At 51.5% G+C, this 23,559-nt stretch overlaps 1 protein-coding gene across 36 annotated transcripts in view; it reads left to right on the forward strand.

The window, feature by feature from the left end:
• The window catches only part of NCOR2 (nuclear receptor corepressor 2), a 291,098-nt gene that overhangs the window by 69,506 nt on the left and 198,033 nt on the right, over positions 1–23,559 (forward strand). For 33 of the 36 annotated variants that reach the window (XM_068911834.1, XM_068911856.1, XM_068911855.1 and 30 more), the window contains one exon: positions 13,062–13,275. In XM_068911834.1, the coding sequence (XP_068767935.1) occupies positions 13,171–13,275 (105 nt within the window). In that variant the 5' untranslated portion in view covers positions 13,062–13,170. Of the gene's footprint in view, positions 1–10,597; positions 10,788–13,061; positions 13,276–23,559 lie in introns of those variants that run through there. The other 3 variants (XM_068911823.1, XM_068911835.1, XM_068911818.1) reach the window with 3 other exon arrangements.

Below are 23,559 nucleotides of genomic sequence, written 5' to 3' on the forward strand. Positions count from 1 at the left end.
AAGGCTGTGGAGAGCTCTCCTTGGTGTGTGGCTGCCTGCACCTCACTGTCCCCGCCTTGAGTCCAGCTGCCCAGGCAGAGGGGGCAAAGTAGTGACTTGGAGACAGTATTCCCCATGTAAGCTATGCTGTGTCAACGTAGGGCAGCTCGTTCTCTTAGCAGAGACGACTTCAGATGTCATGTCTTGCTGTGGATAACTGGAGTCCATCTTAACTTGAATCTGAGGCTAGGTCAGGGTTATAAACTCGATGTACACTGGTGCTGGGAAACATCCTTAAGGAGCGCTCAGATGCCTTCTGAACGGGTTATTCTGCTGTAATTTGTTTCTGTAGCTCTGCAAAAGCAATATTTGACCTTGGGACTGGGTTCTGCTGTTACCTCTGCTAGCAGCCTTGGTGCTTTTGTCTAGGCCAGTTTTCTCTGAATTCAGTGACTGTGATGTTAGGGCTCCTGTCAGCCCCCGGGAGGAGCGTCCCAGCTGACGAGGAGTGCTTTGTGTCAGACGTTTCCCTCATGGTTTTCCTTCGTTTCCACTACGTGACTAAAGGGTTGGAGGGTGAGTAACCATATGAAACCACAGCCCTGGGCTAGGTAGATGCGGGATGACTGTTTGTGCCTGCACAACAGCAGCAATGAGTTGGGCTAACGAGTCATTTTTAGGAATAACTTGACCTTGGCAGCTGAGGTTGGTTTTTTGCCTTAGTAGTAGTAATTATTGTTAATAAATAGTTTTGAGTTCAGTCGTTGCAAAAGAAGGCAGACTGATAGCCCAGGGACCGAAACAGCATTTCCCCAGGGAACGAAGCAAAACTCTCCCCTCCCTCGGGCATGGCGGGGTAGGTAGGCTGAAGGCTTCAGGCCCTGTCTCGTTGGTGATCAAAAAGCCGTTCTGCCTCCTTGTGCTTGTGTTGCTTTGTATTTCCACATGTGCAGTATCAATAGTTGCGGTTGCTGGAATAATACTGAGATTCTTTATTCTGACTTCATGCATGCTGCTACTATTTGTGAGCTTTTGGGGCTTAATATCTCAGCCTTGCCTTTCCTACAGGCTGATCTCTTAATTTTGTAGTGGAAGCTGAAATTCCCATGGGGGGGTGTGATAGCAAAGCTTAAATATCTTGGGAAGAATACTGCCCTGCAGAGTGCAATTAGCAAGCGTGTGGGAGCGAGCGTTGTCTGGGTGTAAGGAGAATAGGTCCATTGCTTTTGCTTCTCTTCCTTAACTTGCTTTCTAAGGCCAGTGAATAGGCTTCCAGTTTGCCAATTGGAATTTGTTGCCAATCATTGTGATTTTAAAAACAAAGAAGAGCACAAGTCTCACAGTATTTAGTGATTAAAAAAGATGTTTTCTTTTTCTTTTTTTTTTTCCTCCTCTGCAAGCTCTACTTTTGCAATCCATATGTTGCGTAACTCCCAGGAGAAGTTTCTTAAAGTTCTGTTCAGGAAAGAAAAGCTAAAAAAAATGCGACTCAAACCAGAGATTTCAACCCTTTCAGTTTGGGGAGGCTTAGAGTTTCCCAGCGGAAGAGCAGACTCTTCTGGAGATGTCATATCTGTGTAGCATGGATTTTAGTTGCCTTTCAAGGACTCTTTCCAACTACTCCGCAGGCTCCCAGAGGTCTGTAAAGCACAGGCTGAAAACCGTTGTTCCAGGCCTAGGAAAGGCAAATTAAAAAGGACCCAATGGGTGTTGCAGTTTGAGCGCTTTCCTGGTAGAAAGCCGGGACTTCTGATCTTCTGGGGCTGACTCCTGGCTCTGCAGCGCATGTTGTAAGTGCGACGGAGCTTGGCATGGAAGCACCGAAATCCCGTTTGCTCACTTGTGTGGGTTCAGTTATTAAACACGGCACGAATCCCCATCTGCTTCATAAGCCTGTCTTTGGAAATGCAACCCGGAGTGCTGATCCTGCAACGTGTCCTTTGCATCTGAGCGGAGCCAGAGGGAGCGAGAGCTGGGCAGGACTCGCTCTCCGCGGGGGACTTGGCCGGCGTGGAAGGGGTGACCCTTGCATTGCGCCGGCCGCCGCTCCTGTTGGAAACGAGTTACTGGCTCAAGTGAGACAGTGGCTCGACCAGCAGAAGCCGGAGGCAGGAGTTGAGGCCTGTATGGACAGACCATTTCAGCCCTTCTAGTTAGGGCTGCCCTGTTGAGGAGTAGGGGTTTCTTATGCAGACCTGTGGCACGCCTTGGTTAAAGCCTCAGCGAGCGGACTGGCACGTACCCCGGACGGCTTCTGTGCTAGGCTTCGAGCACTGTGTACCCTTGGTAGGGATACTTGAAAAGGGGATGTATTGGAGGAGGTGGCAACGGCCTCTTCTCCTTACCTCACTGTAAATGGCCCAGCGTTTTGCAAGGTGCTACACGTTGTATGCAAATGTTGAAACTTTTTGGTGCCTCTAGAGAGGCTTTGACTTTCTGTCTTGAAGCTATTAATTACCTAGACAAGGAAAGCTGAACCTATGCAATTAGTGGCTCCTGCTGCTTGGACCTGTCTCTCCAGCTGCTCTGCTGTGAACTAATGAGCGGCTCGGTTCCCTGGGCCACCAGCGAGCTCCAACTTCACGTAGCTTTTCCTGGGGAGAAATGAAAGAAGCAGAAACGTGCAGGAGCAAATGACTGAAATTCTGTTACTAACCTGGGCTGAAAATTGACTCTATCTTCTAGTAATTACCCGGGGGATATTAGGAGAAAGGCCTTGTGGAAGGTTCAGAGCTGGTATTTGGCAGACGATTGCAAGCAATAGAGTTAGCATTACTTAAGTTACTGTCCTGCGACTGAGGTGCAGTGATGTGCTGCCTAAATATAGCTACTGCTTTGCAAACCTGAAGTAAAATAGGTTGGTGTAAAATAGCTCAAATCTGAAAGGACTCTGTTCTTCAGTGGTGGTTTATGGCACAGCTGCATAGCATCTCGTATATATATTTTGAGTACCTTAGTTTACAGGTCATTTAATTTATTTGCAGGCTTTGTTTCAGTTCCCTGGGGTAATTTTGTTCCTTTGCACACGTCTTCCTATGGAGGCATTGAACTGTGCGGTTTGTCTCAGATAGTTCAGCTTTTATGCTGGCAGTCGGTGCTCTTCAAAGATCCTTGCGTGAAGTTTAGACTCCTGGCTCGTTAGAGGATCATGAAAGAAAAGGAATAATTTAGAACATGGAGATGTTTTGTTGTCTTTGAAATTGGGAATGTGCAAAAGGAGAAAATGTTTAGTAATACAATCCGTCTCAAAGACCTTATCTTAGGAAATTCAGAAAATGCGTCTCCCTTCTCTTTCGGGATGTAAATAATCGAAAATGTCACTCCTGAGCCGGGTAATTTGTTCAACAAAGAATCTCAAGGAGATGAGCCCCTTAGCTTTCATGGCGTGCCCAAGACATCAGAGGACCTGTCTCTGCGGCAATATCAACTGAAGCGTTTGAAAATCAAATGAGCAGCATGTTCTATGCAAAATAAATAAATAAGTCTCGCCGGTGCTTTGTAAGCTCCCCTGTGTTTAAAAGCCTCGTTTACCTGGGTAGTCGGTGGTTTAGGCTAGCTTCTTAGGCTAGCAACCGCGAAGGGATGCAGTGATGATGTGGTGTTATGGTGACGGCTGTTAACATGCTGTTTAATGTACTTGGGATCGTGGCTCAAATAACCCTATGGTTTCTATGCTCATTAGTGCACATCGACAAGTCTTTTTTTTTTTTCTTAATTTAAACTTGCTTGTGTGTATTTGTTAAACTGAGATTAGTACGGCATAACAGTTATGATATTTAAGCAGATGTTTAACTTAGATGTAACTGGAGTGGAAAAGATGTCACAGAGTATGTGTAGGGAAGGGACCGGGACCAGATGTCCTAGAGACAAGCAATGAAATTGCCCTTGGGAGAAGGGAAACCCTGGGTCCAAAATTGCTGATTCAACCGATGGGATCAAAAGGGGCTGGCGTCCCTTCGTGCGTTCCTGGGGTAACACATCGCAGTTTGTGGTGGCGCGTGGAGCAGAAGCCGGTGGTCTCGCCCTGGGGAAGAGCCTGCTTTGGTGTGCACGCTTTTCCTAAGGAGGCAGAACATTTCTGAGGGCTCGTGGAGTCCTCACCTGTGTGCTTATCCCTGTTGCTTTCCAAAAAAGATAGGGATCAATAAATCTTAATGTTGTGGAGAAAAAAACCTCTGATATCTCTGTAGGGTTTGGGAGGGGGGCGAGGGAAGGATTTGTGGGTTGTCTGTGCTGGTCCCACAGGTCCTTTAAGGCCCCCATGTTGGAGCGGGGAGAGGTTCGAAGCAGCCTGGGGCTGGAGCCCTCACCCACCGTGGCAGTACTCTGTTCTCTCTTCTCTCTCATCTGTGCCTTGGCGTTTGGTTATCGCTCCTCTCCTTTCCTTCTCCAGGCTCCTGTCCTGGTTCCCTGTGCAATCCCGATGGCTGGGTGGTGGGCTTTGTTTTTTGTTTGTTTTTCCCCAATTTTCTTTTCAGGCATTTCCATTTGTCTTTGCAGATCATCTTCAGCAAAGGCCTCACGTGGTCTAATTTGTTTTCTATTTCCAGCCTACACTTAAAATAACTCCTTTATGTCATGAATGGCCTATGCGTGAATGCAAATCTCCCCTTTTTCTGTGGGTCTCTTCCTCTGTTGTATGTGCATGCGGGCAGGCTCTTTCCCTTTGCTCCTAGAGAAGCGTTTGAACTGGTTTGCAGGGCCAAAGGCTCCCTGCCACGAGGGAAGCAACGTCCTTGCGTAAGTGGGAGCAACTCTGCCCTCACGTCTCTGCTGATGGGTTTGCTGTTCAGGGGATCCATGTGTCGTCTGTCTGCTTTTCAGTTCAGACTTCTTAAACAGGAGATGCTTAAACTTTTTAAATGAGTGAGGGGGGGGAAGCAGGAGCAGGGAAGGCAAAAGGAAGGAGCACAGTATAACAGAACTTAACAAGCAGAGGCCAGCTGTGCTGGTACTGGCCATGATGCTGGGGACTGATGCTGGGGGCATGGTTGGACTGGCGCTTGTTTGAGCACTTGAATAACGTGCTGTCCCTGCAGCCAAGTAGTGATAGCTGAGTGCTCCTGCAAAGGAAAATGGCTCAGTCTAGCTCATTTGAGCATATACGTGCTCCCCTGGGAGCCTTTGTAAGGTCACTCAGCGCCTCTTTGCTGAGGGCTGGGAGGTGCTTTAACCATGTGAAATCTATTGCCAGGCTCAGCGGCCTGTGCGTCAGGACAAGAAGGGTGTCCGTGGTGGATGTCTCATCTCCTCCCAAGTAACCAGATTGTTACTGAAAGCCGGGGTCTGAGCTAGGACTGTTAAATGAAAGGAATTACAGTGCGGAGGGATTACAGTGTGTACTTTCCGTTGCCAGCAGCATTAGACTAATGTCATGTCGCCGCTCGGAACAGCCTGTCTGGGAAACCTGCGTTTCGAAATGCAGCAGAGAGTGGGGCTGGCAAAATCAAACCCTCTGACCTTGCTCCGCGCAGCGCTGCGGTGCCAAGATCTGTTCACAAATGCTGGCAAAGGTTATCTCAGGGCAGAGCTGAACACGGGTCCCATGCCCAAAATAGCTTGGAAAGATTGAAAAGGAGTAACACAAGTCACAAAGCCTCCTTCGCCGCTTTCCGCAGCGATAGGAGCAGGGTGGAGAAGTCACCTTTCGCCATGATTCGAAACCAGTTCTGCATGGAGCTGCGCCACCGTGGGAGAGTTCGTGCAGCCTGCAGGTTTCCAGCAGGGAGGTGGCAAACCAGGACGATAGACTTCAGCTCCTGAGCCCCTGCGCTTCCTCCGTGGCTTTAGGGACTGGTTGTATCTCCCTACAAGGGTAACATCCTGCGTTGGGTAGCTCTGTCGTGGTGCCATAGCACCCCTTCTTCCTCCAGATGCGCCGATATAATTGCTTGTGCGTCCGCGCTGCCAGCCAGACTAGGAAATTTATCTAGTTCAGAAGTTATCTGGCCAAAAAGAGAAGAGGGAGGAGGGTTGCTGTAAATCGAGAGACCTCAGAGTCAGTTGTGGGGATGCAGCTGGAGAGGGGGGCAAGAGCCGTGTTAAGTTGGCGTCGCTGTGCAGGGCGCGTATGAGGAGCCGTGGGGTTGGCCGTGGCGCGCAGCGGAGCGGCTCCGCGGCGCTCGAGCCCTGCTTTGCTTTTCTGCTATTCCGAAGCAGGAAGGTACCTCAGGATTGTACATTGGTAAAGGCCTTGACCACCGGGATTGAAATAACCTCTTCTCAATGCCATGGAGCTCAGGACATGCCTGGTCTTTCCTGTTGACCCTGTGCTGCTGTTTTAATTTAAAATCTTTGTACCCTACTGTGATTGAATGCTGCTAGGGATTCCTGGGCTGCAGACACCGACATTGTTTCCTTTGTTACTTTGAGTATAGCCCTAAGTTTATGGCGGACAGCCTGCTTTTCTATTGAAAGGACTTGATAGATACAGTAGATACAAATATTTGTGTATGATGTCAACTGTCTTCCAAGAAAATTTCATGCACATATTGATTAGACAAATCTATTATCATATCTGTTCTCAAACCTATTATCTGTTATCATGCTGTGCCTTTCTTAGGAGTGACACTCTGCACATTCTCATTACAACTTTAATTATTTTTATTTCCACTAGTCTTTAAAAGAAAACACGGGTAAATCTCTAACTGTTTTTGAGATCTGTTTTTGATCTAGAGATGTATGGTGCATGAATGCCGCTACAGGCAGTGGAACGGCTGTCGACAATAAATGTGCTGTTCTGCTGTGCTGTACACCCAGCCACGTGCTGGGGAGTTAGCATGGCTGGTTTGTTGGTCTCCTGGAGGTGAACACTATAACTTGGTATTAATTATACATTTTAAATGAAGGTACTCCCTAACTTATTTCAAAATGCACAGGTTGACTGGAAGATGTATATACCTCTTTTTGTTGTTTGAGGAGGAAAGTCGTCATGTCTTTGCTTAAATGCTAAATAAGACCTGGTTGTTTTTCCAAAAAACTGCATCGTTTTACACTTGTAATTAAACATCAACTTTATTGCCAGTGATCTTCAGGTAAATGAATCTTGATGCATGCTAGCAGCATTTTGTTTATTTGCTTGCCTGTCTGCAGGACACATGTAGTGTGCTGGTGCTGGCTGTTGTCTTTCAATGAGGTCTTTTGCAGTCGGTTTGTGGGCTACCTTCTAACGTTTTTTGCAGACCATCCATGGTCTTCAGACCACAAATTGAGTAATGCTGCTCTGGACTTAAGAAACAGAATATTCTGTTGATCTTATTTCAGCATGTCTTTGCTTAAAAAAAAAAAAAGTTTAAAATAAACTTGAGCAGTGTGTTTTCACTGAGATCTTTAAAACCTTTATAAAGACGGATAAGCTGGTATTTTCTGGGAGCGTCCTGTTGTTCTCACCTTTCAGATGGATGAACTAAGGCATGGGGTAATTACGGCGACTCGCCCACGTTTCTGTCATGGCAGTGGCAAGCCAAGGATCCAGCCTGGGAATCCTGCTTTCCCCTTAGGAGTGTGGTACGCCTCGGGCGGGTTTGCTCTAACTTTAAAGAGTAGCAAATGTGTTGAATGAATGATGCTAATTAAATTGTTTGCAAATCAGTTCTTTCTAGCAAAGCTCTACTTTAGATCGGTGCTTTTTGTATGGTACTGGCTGAACTGGTGTATCCCTTTGTTATTGTAAGGAGCTGGGCTCAACGATCAGCAGGCGCATGCAGGGCCTGTTTCTCAGTGCTCTCAGCTCATAGACCGTGTCCTCCTAGATGAGTGCAAGGAGATGAGGGCTTACTGTGCCCGTCTTCAGGATGGGACTCAAACCAGCTTGGCCCAGTGCTGTAGCCCTGTGTTAGCACTGGGCTGAGGCTGAGCTGGTGCATGGAGTGGGAGCTGGCAGGTGCCCAGCCAGCTGGGGTGTGGGAAGAGCACCTCTCGGTGTAGACAAGCCTGCAGGAACTTGCAGTGTCTTGCCCGGTGCTTTCATGGTGTAAATTAGGGAGAAGAGGTGATGGGGAAGTGATTTCACGCAGTAAATAGACCATGGAGCAGAGGAGCAGGGGGCCTGGGTGGAAGTGGAAAGAGGCTTTGAATTGTGGAGGTAAAGGGAAGGGGGTAATGGGCAGAAGAGAAGCATGAGGTCTCTTTATACCGCTTATAAGGTATATTTTTGGAAGTCATGTGTATGTTCCTGAGCCCCAGATTACAGACATACAGTGCAGGGTGCTCAGGATCAGTATCGGAGAGGTGTGTGTGTGGGGGGGGGGTGTAGGGCAAGTGTAATACCTGCCGTGTGCAGGAGAGCTCCTTGGAGAGCTGATGCATTTGCCCAGATGGCTGTCTTGCACCAGACACCTTTTGGCTCACTAGCAGAGACGTGATTTCAAACATCTGTCTTTACAATAAGAAATGTTTGTGTTCAGGGAAGAGCATGGTTCACAGTCTGAAGTCAGCAGGAGTCCAGCAGGTTGAGGGTCAGGTTTGCAATATGTGAGGTGCCCAGATCCCTGCTCGTGCCGTAGCTACCGAGGCTGCATGGCAAAAGCCTATGAAGAAAGAGCAGGTGGTAAATGGAGTGGGGAACGCTACACGCACCGGAAAGTGAACCGAGGTGGAGAAACGGTCTGAGACCCTACTTCCATCAGAGGCAGCCCTCCACTGCCCGTGCCGCGAAAGCTTAGTTCCACTGTTACTCCTTGCTCAGCACCGCCGGGGGGTACGGTCCTGCCTGGCTGTCTGCTCCTGCCCCAGGGCTTTGGGTGACGCAGTGAAGGGTCTAAGTCGCCTGTTGTTGTTTGCTGTGCGGAGCTGGCAGGGGTGAGGAGGGTGGAGTTGCTGAAGGCTTCAGCAGCGAGGCAGGATCCTGGGAGTCTCCCAGACAGGTGGCAATAAATGGATGCAGGAGCCTCTGTAGCTTCTTGCCCCCTCTGCAGCTCTGCTTTGCAGTCCTGGTGCTGGATTTGCCAGGAATCTCCTGCTTTCTCCTGTTTCTAATCAGAGATTGTAAATCTCCTCGTACCTAGCACTGTAATGGCTAATGCAGGTCTGTGGATGAAATATTCTTTGATGGAGACTCCAAGTAGAGGAGAGACATAGTTTTCTGGTGAGACAATGTCTGTTCCTCATCAGAATCAGTTGAGAAAAGTAGTAACCAAACAGCTTGATTTAAAAGATTTAAAGAGGCTGGCTGCACACATTCTGTTTTATTTCCATTAATCTGTTCCTATTGCTTGTGCCTCCCCTTTTGAAAACAAATAAGCAAGGGTCCTGGATGAGGAGGCATCCTAGTAGCTTTTGATGGGCGTAATCGGCTGAGCAGCGTACCTCGCTGCACCCGACCGCCACGCTGTCCCGCTGCGTCCTCAGCGAGGTGTCCCCCTCCCGCGCTGCTCTCCAGCCGGACCACCCACTGCCCTGCTGCCGGCTTGCTGGGGGCCCTGGTTCTCGCCGCAGCAGGTCGCCACCGCCTTTTCCTTTGCGTGTGGAGCAAACCTCTGTGCTCCGTTTTGGCCGGCCTGGAAAGCCCCTTACATAAAAATTGCGGTGGCATCTGCGGTGGCATCCGGCCCAGTGCCTCGGGGACCTCGTTGGCCCTGCCTTTATCCAGCCTGCCCTGTAGGTCATTCGTTAAGCTCACGCTCAGACCTTGCTGGCGACGTCCTCTTCCCTGGTTTTACAGTGTGGAAATGCCTGCGCGATACTTTGCCTGTTTACAAGCATGTGATTTTTTTGCCCTTGGCTTTCCAGAGCTATTTTTGAGGCAGTTATGCTGGTTGCTGCCCCAGTAAGGAGAACCTTTGGTAAAGCGGCCTGCGCGCGGTGAGTGAACGACGCGAGCGCCGCGCTGCTCGCACGCAGCGTGCGTCGATGCAGGACGGTGGTGTTGGGTACCGTGACTGCACCTCCAGCCCCCCAGAAACTAGGCTTCAAATCGCAAAGCTCTTCCATTGGCGTCACTTCTCAGGACAAAATTATGACCGCAGGTTTGTGGAGTTACGTGTTCACCGCTGCCCGGGGAAGTTCAGGGGATGTCTCGAGTGCTTCGGTACTGGTAGCTGGTTGCAGAGCCAAACCAAAAAGCTTTTGAACTGTTTTAAAGCTTAACACAGTGTGTCTTTGCAGTTGGTGCCGGCTTTTAAAGCTGAACTTTTGATCTGAAGGGGGGGGGGGGGGAAAAGTCGTCGTCATCCCGTTTCCTTTCGCCCAGACAGCTGTGTCAATGCACCTGTTGAGCTCTGAATGAAGCAGTTGGTTGCTGAAATCCACCCAGGGCTCGGGGCCCTCGGGCTTGGAGCGCGTGCCCGCGCATGTGCCGATTAACTCCTCGGTGGCTGCGGGCAGAGCTGGCTGCGTCCGAATCCGTTATTAGGAAAGTCCCGTCAACTTCTGCAGATCCCAGCTGGCTTTTGGAGCGCCTGCGAGCGCTGCCCACGCCTCCTCGGCGCCTGCGGGGAGGGCAGGGGCCGGGGTTACGGGGGGCAGCGTTCGCCCCCGCGTGCCCCTAGGAGCGGTCGTGGCTGGCAGCGCGTCCGCGGAGGGACTGCGTGACCGCGTGTGACAGCACCGCCCCGCAGTTCAGGGCGGGAATTGACGCTTCAGTCGCGCATCCAGTCGGAAGCGCGAGGGGAAGTGGGGTAGTCATACTGGAAGTACGAATAAGCGCCGGCAGCTCTCTGGGCGTCTCTGAATTCCCCCGCGTCTGCAGGGGCTTTCCTGCCCGGGGGTGGATGCTGCCGAGCGCCCTGAGCTCCGGCACGGGGAGACCGTCCCCCTCTGCCGGGAGGGTCGGGGCCGTTCCCGGGCGCCTTCGCGGCACGGCGTAGCAGGTAAGGTGCCGCGGCAGGAGGCGTGCGGGGCCGGGAGGGAGCCCCAGCTCCTGCGCCGCGCGGGAAGGGTCCCGCCGCCCCCGGCCCTCTGGGCCAGACCTCGCTCTGTGGTTTCCTACGTGCAGCTCTGCAAAACGTCTGTTGTATAAAGAAGCGCGGCTGACCCTTGGGAGGAGCAGGAGGATATCTGTGCGTCTCTGTCATCCTTGGGCCGTCATGGGAATTTGCTGCAAATTCCTTTTTTTGGGGGGGGGGGGGGGGATTAACCTCTTTATAAGAGGGGGAGCTCCTCAGGCTGCTTCTCTCCGGCCACTCGTTGTCCGTCTTGCAGCGTCCAGCACGCTGGGGACCGTTGCTTTGTTTTGATTTTGTTTTTGCCTGACGAACAGCGCGTGGCTGCAGGCAAACCGGCGAGGCAGGCTTGAGTCTGCTTGTAGCAGATAGCGAGTGGTTTATCAGCAAGGGCTGATCTGTGGTCTCAAGGGGAAAAAAAAAATGTCTTCCTCTTTTTTCCTTTCCCACCCCCTTTTTGGCTTTTGTACACGCCAACTGCTGTTTCAGTTGAAATTGCGTTTGCGGGGACACGCTGCGCTTCTCTCGTAGTAGCGGCCGCGGGAACGTGAGAAGAGGTTACGGGTAGCTTACAGCACCGAGCTTTTTCTGCTGCTCCTCGTACTGATGGAAGACTTTGATATCACTGCAAAGCTTGCACAAATCTGTACTTAAGTACCTCCGCTGGGGAAGAGGTGTGTGCGTGGTGCAACTTTGCATGTGATAGAAAAGAGATCATGCGGTGAGAGAAGTCAGGCGAGCTGCGTTCACGTTCGAACGAGCCAGAGGAGCTGCGGTTCTCCTTGTACAAGATCAGTTGTGGCAACATCTTCCAAATCCTGGCAGCAGTGGAAATTTATGCTTTGTATAATTATCCATTAATATGAGAATAATGGGTAATGCCTCTTAAACTGGCAGCAATAAAGGGCAGTATGTAAACATTGGTTACTTTTAGTTGAAGTCCTGACAAAGTGGAGGCTTAAATTCCTCTCCAAACAAACTACTTGAAGGATCTATAAAAATCAGCAACTTGTAAATCTCTCTGCGGGGCGAGGGGAACGCTCCCGCTTTATTGGTTTTCCTGATTTTGTTGCAGCTGCGAAAGGAATTGCAACGCGCGATAAGCCATTAAAGATGTGGGCGACGGGGGCGTTTGTGGAAATACTCTCTGGGCAAGGTGTTTTCTGTGGTGCTTGATCCTAATCAGAAGGGCCTGCCGTTGTGTTAATATTTCCATGGCGCTGGAAGCTTGTGACACACTTGAGAGGAGGCCCTGCGTGACGGTGAAGTCCAGGGGTGGTGCGGCGGCTGGAGCTCAGTGCCCAGCGTCGCCCCCAGGCCCTGAGCAGGGCTCGCATCGGATGGATGCAAAAGTCGCCCAGCATGGAAAGGAGGACACTGGAAGGGAAGAGCGTGCGTGGATGAGTGAAAGGATGCAGACAGGGAAAGGTGGCAGAGGAGGGAGAACTTGTGATAGCACCTAATGAGGAAAGCCAAATTGTCGCAGCTGGAAAAGCTCCCTGTGTGAACTGCTGGACAAGTCGGTAGCAGAGCAGGGGCCAGGCTGCTCAGCTGGGACCACTGGGCTCAAATGGGGGATTAAAGAACTGCCAGTGAGGAGGATTTTGGGGTGCAAATGGCAGTCTTGTGGTGCTCCTTGCTGGAGGGTTTGTTCCAGGCTTACTCCCTCTCCAGTGCTGCCGTTCCTTGAGTTTGAAACGGTCGGATAAATGTTTTTTCCACTGCTGGACTCAGCCTAAACATTGCTGCTCTTTTCTTTCCCTTCGCTCCACTTGTGCGTTTGGGCTTCGTGCTCGTGTTGAAGTACCAAAACCCCAGTTTGCGTCGTTGGGATCTAGGTCCCCCCCGCCCCGAAATACCCGTCTCTGAGAGACGTGGCGACGGAGGCCTTGGTCCGTGCAGTCTGCGGCCCGCGAGGCCCAAACGGGCCGCCGGCAACTTGCGGTGGGGAGCGCTTCCCAGGGCAACGCCACGCCGCACACCACTGCGGTCAGTTGGGATGGATTTGGAGTAACCTTATGTTTGGGCTTTCCTGTGACAGCAATAGTCTCTAATAAAAACTTGGCAGTGGAATTTGCCAAGTAGAAATGGGAACATTGAGAGCGGTTGGGTTTTGCTCGTTTTCTAAGGCTGTGCATTCAGATGTTAAGCAGGCCTGTGGTTGACTGAGTTTTAATCTGCTGCTTTCCTGTTTGCTTGCAGTTGTGGTGTGACGTGGAGAGCACGCGCATGATGAAGAGGAGCTCTCACCTCTCCTAATCCTTTGTGCCGGTGATTTGGGAGCAGCGAACGCCACGTCTGCTCATTCGACATGTCTGGATCTACCCAGCCCGTGACGCAGAGCTGGCGTGCGGCTGAGCCGCGCTATCCCCCTCACGCCATGTCCTATCCGGTTCAGATCGCTCGACCGCACGCGGTAAGGCGCGAGGCCCTTTCCCTGCCCGCTCGCGGGGTGGGAGCCGTGCGGTGTGCCCCTGTCGTTGGGGCAGTGGTTCAGCTGCGTTGCTCTCTGATGTGGCTGTTAACGAAAATCAGAGCGTTTCCGTGTTTGCGATACGGGATTTCATCGTTCCTCTCCCACGTGATCCTCTTCCTTTTCTCCATGTAGTGCTTACAGCCTTTCTCTCCCTTCCCAGCCTCTTCCTGCCGCTTGCGATGGTGCTGCTGGTGGACTCGGGCACGCTGTTTCTGAGCGTGGGGGCACGGGGCTTTCCCAGGGAGAACGCAGTTGGGCAGACGCAGCAAGAGCGAGCGTTGGGAGAGAAAGGGAAGTGCGGTTAACCGCACGTGTGGAGTTCAAGCCCGCTGCCTCCGTCCCTCTTGGGCCTGGCCCTTTCTTTGTCCTGAAGCAGAGAGTGCCTGGCCTCCTCTCCTGGGCGTGGGCTCGTCGTTTCCCAGCAAGCCCCGTCCCTTGCCTTCATGTCTCGGAGCTCTTGTGATTTCCGCAGGGCGGGCAGGGGGCTGCGTAAGAAACCTGCTGCTCACTTTTCAGTCGAGGGGACCAACCTGTCTCTACTTGGCGTTTCTGGCTGATGGTGGTAGTCTTGGTGAGTGAGAAGAAAATTGAGCAGCTGGGTTTTTTCCATTTCATCCTTTCCCGTGTTTTCCTCTCCCTTTCCTTTGACCTGTAGTCTTGTCTCCTGTTGGATCAAGGCATAAACTGAAATGAGTTCTTTTTTTTTAAAAAAAAAAAAAAAAAAAAAAGGTTTGGAGCACATCCTGTAGATTTAACTGCAAGAGAGCATGGCTTTTGCCGCTCAGGGCCTCCAGGAACTACCCAACATAACAGGGCACGTCTCTAGGACACATGCTTTGGACAGAGGGATGGACTCTGGCTCTGGAGCTGGGCTAGATCAGCTTTTGGACATGGGAACGATGTCTTATAAAAGCAATTTCCCTGGCAACGGTTATGCTTCCTTAGTGAAACCTGTGGGTGAAACTGTTGCCCAAATGGCACGTGAGGCAACGTTTTTGTTGAACGCGTTGGAGCTTGCAAGGGTTAATTCACCCAGGTCCTTCCTCTCCCTTCTGTATCTGTCACTCATGTCTCCGCTCATCCTGGATGTTTGAATGATTTAGGTTTAAGCCCTTAACGGAAAAAACTCTCCTTAGTGGAACAGCTCTAGTCAGCTCAAGCTGCTTATTAGGTGCTGGAGTGTGGCACATGCTTGTAAGGCTGCTCTTTGGAGCCAACTTCTTGATGAGTTAAAGCAAGGTGACCACAGCCAGGAAGGTATTTGTAATGTGAGTTAGTGCAGGGGGCGTGAGGCAACCTTGTCTCAGGGCTACGTTTCTGGTGGTGAAGCCTATTGAACTGCAAAATCCCTGTTGTGATGATGTTAGGGTTTGACTTGAAAGCCTAGAAATCCAAGAAATGCAATGAAGGGGTGAAGTTCCAGTCTGCCCACTCTGCTGGGCTTCAGCAGAGTGGCGTGTGGAGCACAACTGGTGTTTTGGAAAGGCTTTGAAATATAAACCTAAGGAGGCTGCCGGACTAGCTTTTGGCTGCATTGCCTGGCTCATGTAGGTTGCTTGGGGCTTGCATGCTTCTGCACAAAGAAACTTTTCATCCAGGATATGAGACATGCTGACCTGGTTCAGTTTACGGGAGTCTTGCTTCCATCAGTGTGAGCGTGTTTATCTGGGAGGTGGGGTAGCATGAGAGCATTTTTCTCAACAGGAAAATCTCAGTTCTTTTTGTCAGAAACTCAAACAGGATATGAGCAGGTGAGCCAGATCTGCAGTTGTTGCAGAGCCCTCATTTGAAAACAAACCAAAAAACCCTCAAAACCCAATGTGAAGAGGGATTTTGGAAGTGTGAAAATAGCTCCTGGCCTTGGGACGAGTCCTTGTGTCTTGCAAACCCGCATTGCTCCCCTCGGTGTTACAGCAGCAAACTGTACCGAACGGGGCCAATTGATCGCAAGTCGGACTGTGAGCTCTGGGTGTCTCCAGCCTGTCCTCCTCTCTGGGTAGAGTGAATACTGTTTTTATTCTGCCGTATTAATGTTGGAAGAAGTTGCTGGCATTTGCTCCTAGAAGCTATTTTTGCAGCCGCGTGTAATCTTCCAGAGTTATGTGATACCTTTTAGGTGTTTGGATGCATGAGAGGTCTAAGTTGAGATTTTAGATGGAAAGCCAAAAGGATCCTCTCTCCCCCTCGATAAGTGTGCCAGCCCCACACAAATCAAATGTGTCTCGCCTGTGCTTGAGAGGGTAGATGGAGCGTTTCTTGGAAACGTGTCCTTGCGTGATTTGCCCTGCCATGCTCAGCTGTTTGCAAACATACGTCTCTGGCTCGGCAGAGCCGTCAGCTGGAACCTTTCCACGGCTCCGCGGATCTCTGGTGGGATTGTTCGGGAGAGGAGAGCCCAACTGCTTTGAAGTTGCTGTGCTGTTTAATATTAAAGTGGTATTTGCTTGCATGTCTTGGCCAGGTCAGTTTTGTCATGGGGTGTGTTTGCACAGTGAGAGCTTGTTTGGAAGAAAGCAAGAGAGGCCAAAACCTACCCAACACAAACATGTCTTGCATCTAATTAGATTTGGATTCTGGTTTGTTGTGTTCCACGACGTCCTTTCACAAGAAGAACTGGGAATTTATTAGCCCTGGGAAGCCTTACCCTGGCTGCAGGAATTCCCACTGTGGAAATCCCCTTGGGTGTCTCTCCCTGGGAGCATGTGCAAGGCTGAGCATAGTGGAGCTATAAATGTTATTGCCATATAGATAAATAATTATAGTTCACCTGTGACGGTAGCACCCAGGGAAATGTGACACTGCAGGAATACTGAGCTCAGAAATGAACCGTGACATTTTAGGCTTGGAGACGCTTCTTTATGAAAAGTGATTTCAAGGATTGCAGCTGTTGGATTTCACAGATGAGGCAAATGAGAGCGGATGTGGCGAAGGGGCAGAGCGCAGGGGAAGCAGGCTGGGCATTTTTCTTTTCTCCCATCATACAAAACCCGAAGGAGTAGCCAACAAAATGGGGAAAAGATGCGTTTCAAAGGAACAGAAAGAAATATGCTTTGTACATATGGCCACCATCCCCCGGCAGTGAATTCAAGCAGTTCCTGTGGAGTTCAGAGGTGGTAGGGAATATCCAGTACCAGTGGGTTAAGGATTTGTAGGCCAGTTTCCCTCTTGGCTGCCTAAGCTTGAGGGAGGGATGGGAACAGATGGGTCTGATCCAAACTGAAGCTGTGCTGGGTGGAGCTGAGAGCAGGCTCTTCTGCAGGGTGGGCCAGTCCACATCTGTGTCCGGGTATCGTCCTCCGCACTGACGCACAGCTGGTACCCACAGCTGTCAGGCAGGCACTAAAGGGTGATATTTTATAGTGACCCTCCATTTAATTCCATCTAACAGGTATTAAAAAATATTACTTGTTTAAAAAAAAATAAAGAAAAAACCTAAACAACTTCCGAAAATATGTATGCATACGTACTTTGGAAGGGAAGAAGGAAGGTTGGCGAAACTGGCTCTGGTTTGTTTGACGTTTTCTAGATGAAACTGAAATCCAGGATGGGCAGGTTTTTCTTAAGAGTATTACGTGGTTCTTGACCGAACTAAAAGGGAAACGTTTTGGTTTTCCATATTAATTAGCTGTAATATTGAGGTGTTTAGCTGATTTGTCATGTCCAGAGGAAATGGAGGAATTTTGTTGAATGCTCTGTGACCTTTAGCTAAGGGTGAAAAAACACATTACTTATACTCCTAACCTTCTAATGTGTCCAAAGTTCATGCTCTCTCAAAGGAAACCTTGGCATGAAGGATATTCGTTTTCAGGCAACCTGGAGATATTTTCTGTAAACAGATCGATTTTCTCATGCAGCACACGTCCCCCTTTCCTTTTAAAGCCTCTTGATGATCAGTGTTCCCTGGGGACAGGAGGGCTGTCCTCTCTTCTTCCTCCTGGTATCTAGTTGCTTGCTGTGCCCTCCTGAATGGTCATCGTTGCCGTGTTCATGCCCTGGGGTTTCTTTGCTACAGGAGTAACGTGCCTTTGGGTGCAGGCAAAGGTGGCCAGGAGGTGGTGCCAGGGCTTGGGAGACACAAGATCTTCTAGGGCAGGGGCCCCTATACTAAAGCAGCTTGTACTTTTGAGGTGCTTTTAGAGTTTTACCTCCTAGAGGTGCTGAACAGGGTTCACGGACTGGTGAGATTAGGGATTTTTGCGGGGGTGCATGCATGTATGTATGAACTTGCTGCTCTTCAGTTGTTTGAAAGCTACCGAGGGCACTGCTGGTGCTTTTTTTTTTTTTTTTTTAATTACACAGAATGATTGAGGTTGGAAGGGACCTCTGGAGATCATCTAGTCCACCCCCCCTGCTCAAGCAGCATCCTCTAGAGCATATTTCCCAGGATCGCGTCCAGACGGGTTTTGAATATCTCCAGCGAAGGAGACTCCACAACCTCTCTGGGCAACCTGTTCCAGGGCTCAGTCACCCTCCCAGTAAAGAAGTTTTTCCTCACGTTCAGATGGAACTTCCTGTGGTTCAGTTCATGCCCGTTGCCTCTCGTCCTGTCACTGGGCACCACAGAGAAGAGACTGGTCCCATCCTCTTGTCACCCTCCCTTCAGATACTTGTACACATTGATGATATTGCTTCTCAGTCTTCTCTTCTGCAGGCTGAACAGGCCCAGCTCTCTCAGCCTTTCTTCAGAGGAGAGATGCTCCGGTCCCCTCATCATCTTCGTAGCCCTCCACTGGACTCTCTCCAGTAGTGCCATGAGCCTCCTGCTTTGTGAGCCTCCTGCGTGCTGTGCGGCCCTGTTCTCCCCAGGCTTCTGCCACGGAGGTGGAAACTTGAGCTTTTCCCCTCCTTGAACCCTGAGCTCTGGCTTTCAGACAAAGACCTTTGTGCTTCCTCCCATGCCACCTCTCCTGCCCGGGAGCAGCGACCTCTAAACCTCTGTACTTTTTTCATTACAGCTCCTCTTTTGCAAAACGGTAGTTTTGCAGGAGTCCCAGGAAGATTGCTTATTTTTTTGCCTAGCGATAAGTACTTTGTCTGTCTGTATCAACCTGGTTCTTTGTTTTACAAACTTGTGTGTTGATTTGGCGTCCTGGCCAAATGGTGGTCTGGGGGGGGAGGATTGTGTGCCTTCTCTGCTGAAACTCCTTCCAGGAGGTTGCACAGGGCAAGTTAAACCGAGTGTGTTACCCTGGAGGGTGCTGTAAGGAGGTGGGTGATCCTGAGAAGGCAGGAGCTAGCTTGTCTTCAGAGCGAAATGATCGGTGTGGCAACATGGCATCAGATAAGCCTGCAGTGGGGTAGCGCTTTGGCTTACAACTGCGAGGTGCCCTTGCTACTTGTCTTGATTTTTCTTGGAGTGGCTGTTCACGGTTTCATCTGCTGGAAGCAAAATGCTGGTTTGTGTCAGCGCTCCAGGAACTTGAACGGAAGAGTTTACAGTGCCAAATCCTAAAATCCCCCAGGCTGCAAAGAGCCTTCTTCAACCGCCTTCAGAAGTGGAAAAAGAGTCTCGCTACCACCTGTGTAGCTGAGCTGGGGGCAGTTGATATCAGAGCTTCACTTATTGAATTCTTTCTGCCAGGCTGCAGTTAATATTTTAAGGAATGACTTGAAAATGAGAACCATACCTTGGAATACCAGCTCTGATCAGGTCTCCATCACAAGAACGCAAATGATCTCTCTTGAGAAGTACCTTGAAATTTCCAGTGAAGTATTACGTGAGATCTGAGCTGTTCAGTGGTGGTGGTTTGGGGAATACTTGTTTTCTGTTCTGGGATTGGGAGAGCGTGGAAGTGAAGTAACATGGCACCTAATTCTCTGCCCTGGAGTCTCTCCCTTTTTGCCAAGGAGGAGTTGACTTACAGCAGTTGGTGTTTACAGTTTGTTTTCTTTAGGATATGGTATTTATCCAAAACAGTTTTGTTTCTTCAAGCTATTGCAAACTTCTATGGTTGCTTTTTGGACATGATTTGATGTAGGGGATACTCCTTTGCTTTTGGCTGATCTCAGTGTTGTAAATCCACAGAAGAAAACAAGTTTGCTGCACGCATGGTTTGGCAAGGGTAGAAACCCGCTAATACCTCTTTTGGAGATCTAAAGCGGTTGCCTGCCCTGCTAGCCTGGCTCTGAATGCATTGCCCAGAGCAACCCCTGCAGACAGTTGCAGTGGAAACACCTTCCCCAAGACTGGGGGCTTTTGCTAGTTGTCACTGTGATCCCATATATTCAAAATACTGAGGAAGGCAAATTCTTTGACCTAAAGCACTTGCTGTGGAGGCCAAAGGAAGAGAAGGAAGGAGCAGAAAGGGGGATGCTGAAAGGCAGCAGGGCCCTACGTGGCGCGTGGCTGCAGATAGGTTATGCGTGTTGTGCGGGGGTCGGTCAGTGGGAGATGGAGGCTGGTGGTGGGGGATGACCACGCAGAAGAGACGCAGTAATGAGCAAAATGACCTGGTGATTTAAAGGCAGAGGATTTGGTTTTGTTGTGTGAAAGGAGTATTGCTCATCCTGCACAATGAGCACCTGTGGTCAACGCTCTTGAAATAGGCCTCCATGTAGCTCTAGGAGGCAAAGTGGCAGGCTCCGGGCATTGAGCGGGGGGAGTTGGGGCCTTGCTCAAAGGCGCCTGGATGCGACTGGGGCAAAGGAACCAGCCAGAAGTCTCGTGATAGAGAGAAATTGAAAAGCAGCGCTGTAATGAATGCGTTGCTGTTGTGTGCGCACCTCTGGCTGCCCGCGAAAGGGCTCACCGCTGACTCCAGCACCAGTCACTGGTCAGATGACTGGGAAGTCAGAATAGCGGGGAGCTGCCCCCACCAAGATGTGCCGCCTTTTGCATGAATGGCGTATTCAGATGGTATAGCTAAACGCTGCTGACGGCCCCGGTTTGCTGGAGAGGGAGGGGGAGAAGGCATCGGGAAGGATGCATTACTGTGCAGCTGGTGCAGATCCTAATGGTGCTGGCAACAGCCATGGCCTCAGTGCTGGGACGGCAGGAGCAATCAGTGCCTTCCAAGAAGGGGCCACGCGCACTGTGGTCACCTCCTAAAACAAAAGGCCAAGTCAGCAGTGCTTGAGAGATTGATGGCAAAGAGTCTGGGTCAGAACAATACAGGCATTTGTCTTTTCAGCACATGTTGCATCCCCGTAGGCAAGATAAAAATGCATGTATTCAGCCAGGTTTTTATTACTGACCTTATCTCCAACAGTATAACTGATTGTGGGGTGGTTGCCGATTGTTTTGTTTTATTTTAATGTACAGTGAGCCTCTCCTTGGGTTTTGGGGAGGATGTGGGATAGACAGCAATGTGCTTTGAGAGACCCTGTTCGGATCAATAACCGCCTCCTTTTCACTTTAGCGGTGACAATTTGCAGAGGTTTTCTCTTTCCCCAAAGCAGAGAATCATTCTGGAAAAAAACCGGTTAAGTCTTGCCATGGCATAACTCCAGCCCCAGCTGCGTTTCCCCTGCCAGTGACCCGTGCCTAGCTCAGCATAGGAGAACACCTGCAGCCAGATGCCAGGGTTGTCCCTTGACTTCATGGGGAAAACCAGAAGGGAGAAGGCGAGAAGTCTGTCGTGGCACAGGAGTGGAGTGACTTATTTTAAGGCCAGATCTTGCTGTTGTTTCGCATTGCAGAAAGCTTTTGGTTCCCTCTTCTGCTCCTCCACCCTCCCGACGCAGCAGATGCCCCAAGCTGGCTGTGCCAAGAATTTGTCTTATGTAGGAAACACCTAGGTGCAGTATCTCTTTGGGTGTCTGTCTGTCTGTGTAGCAGAAGCTTGTGAGAAGCCGAGGAGGGTGTAAGCTGGTTGATGCCTGATGGACATCAGACTGTTTTTACAGTAAGGGCTGAAAAGGACTTACTTTGTGGCAGCATTATTATTTAAAAGATACAGGTGTTCAGGAATTGGGAGCAATCATGTCTTCCTCTCCTTGCTGGGCTGTAACCGTTGCCTCTCATCTATGTCTCCAGGAGCAGTTATGAGGCTTCCCATGACTTTGTGTTCTCCGCAAAGGGACGAGATGTCCATCACCGAGATGACAGTTATAGCCCGTCTTGGTGGTGGGATCTGTATGCCGGTGTATGTTGCCCTCGTGGCTCCTCTTTCCCAGGGAAGGTCAGGGCGACAGGCTGTGCGCAGCATCGGTCTAGGCTTGGCCCGTGGGCGCTCTGCGCTCCCAGGCGGGATGGAGAGGGCTCCATGTTCGTGGCTGCCCGCGGGCTGGGGCTTGTGCGGCATCTCTGGAGCGCAGCAGCTGCCTCCCAGCGACGGCACTGCTGCTGCTCCTGCTCCTCCCGGATCTCCCCCTTCCTCCTACCTGAATTGCCCTTGGAAAAAATTGTTTTCTGTGGGCAAAGGCTAAAAAGTGCATTTCTCGGTCTGATGAGTAACTGATGTGCTGCCAGCGCCAAGGGGTATCCAGGCACCAGAGAGCTTTTCCTTTCATTGCTAAAATAGGTCACGCTCGCTGCTTGAATCAAGAGATTTAAAACAAGGTTTTTCCGAGTTCTGGAGGTACCAGGCCAGGCTGGGGGCAGGGGTGTCCCCTCCTGTCTCCCGCAAAGCCGCTGGAGCGGTGGCCCTCCGCTGTGCCTTGGTGAGGGAGACCGCAGCACCCGGGAGCTGGGCCCACCTGCAAGGCTCGGCTCCTGGCTGCCGCTCTGATTGCTAGCCCAGCCTCCCGCCGAGGCCAGGGTTACGAAGAGCCGCTCAAACAGCAGCTTAGCACCCAAATTAATTGCCGCACGGTCACAGGTTTCAGGTCGGGATACGCTGCTCCGTGCTGGCTGTGTGCAGCCGTGGGCGTGGGAGGCTCGGTGCAGCCGGCTCGACCTGCTGCGTTCGGCTCCCAGGAGCGCGGGGACGGCTCCGCCGCCCCAGCCCGCGCCGTCGCGTCCCCGCCGCCGCGTTCGGCCCTTCGGACTCGCCTGTCGCCTCCGGCCGTCCCGGGTGTCTGGGGAATAGCTGGAGGTCGCGGAGGCCTGGGGCGTTCTTTGGTTCGGAGAAACGCCCGAAGACGGGTGCGGAGCACGCGGCCTGCTCGCTGCCAGCGCGGGCACCGCTCCAGGCAGAGCCGTCTGTCGGCTGCTCTGCTCTAGGTAAATAACAGCGGCCACGAGAGGGAACCTGGCCGGGGGACGGGGGGACATCGGGGACGAAGACAGGGGTGGAGCAGGGGGGTCTGGAGAGGAGAGCTGGTGGGATCTCGCTGGAGAGATGCGAGGAGCTGGCGGTGAGCGTGGGACACGCGGGGCCGTCCCGGTGAAGCGCCCGGCTCCGTCTCTGTTGGCCGGGAGTGCCGCGGTCTGCGCGGGACGCCAGCCCGGCCTCCCTCGCCCGGCAGTTCCCCCCGCAGTCCGGAGGAGTTCCCAGCATGACACACGTGCTGGTTACGAGCAGTAGGAATGGACCGAGCATTGTCCTCTAAAAATAGACAAGGAACAGTTTATAAATAGTGAACTAAACAGCGAAGCTGCAGCATTGTTTTAGGCTCGCCGTTGAGCCCGCGCCGTTATTAATCAGCCTCGTTTTCGGCCGAGCATTGGAACGCTTCAGCGGAAACAGCGCGTTGTTGAGAAATGAAAAACGCCTCACAGTATAACGCGGGGCGAGCCCGTATTAAACAGCCCCGACGTAATCCTCGGTGGAGGGGGCGAGGATCAGGCGTTCGCTCTTCGGTAAGCTGGCTCGTTTGCCCGCCCAATTCTGGGGCGGCGGGACGCGGCGGCGTCCGTGCTGCGCGCGGGCGCTCGCAGGCGAGGCGCGGGCCCGGCGGGCGCTTCCTCCAGGCGCCGGCATCTGCCGCCGCTGGAAGCCGTGGATCGAGAGGCAGCTCTTGAGCGGGTGCCACCCCGCGCTGGGGAGCCAGCTCAGCTGGCGGATGTGGTGACTGACCCCCGAGACCGCTCCTACTCGGTGTCGGTGCAAAACAAGAGTGGTGGTTTCCGGCGAAGGTGGCTTATTTTGCGCTGCAAGTCAGCGGGGAGCGCCCGGTTGCTTTCTCAGCGGAGACGTGGTAAGCGACGGGGATGGAGCCGCTGCTCAGTCGGCGCTGCAGGCGCTCGTCGGCCTGCGCCCTGGCTCTCTGCGGGCTCCTTTTCCAAGGAGGCAAAAAGCGTTGGGTGTAGGCACTTGTTTTCTTGTGCTGGGGGGAGCAGGCGGGGAGCAGTTAGCATTTCTGTTGCAAAGCTAGCTCCAGGCTTTCCTTTCCTCAGGCCTG

This window comes from Struthio camelus, chromosome 17 (genome assembly GCF_040807025.1).
Source record: "Struthio camelus isolate bStrCam1 chromosome 17, bStrCam1.hap1, whole genome shotgun sequence".
Taxonomy (NCBI): Eukaryota; Metazoa; Chordata; class Aves; order Struthioniformes; family Struthionidae; genus Struthio; species Struthio camelus.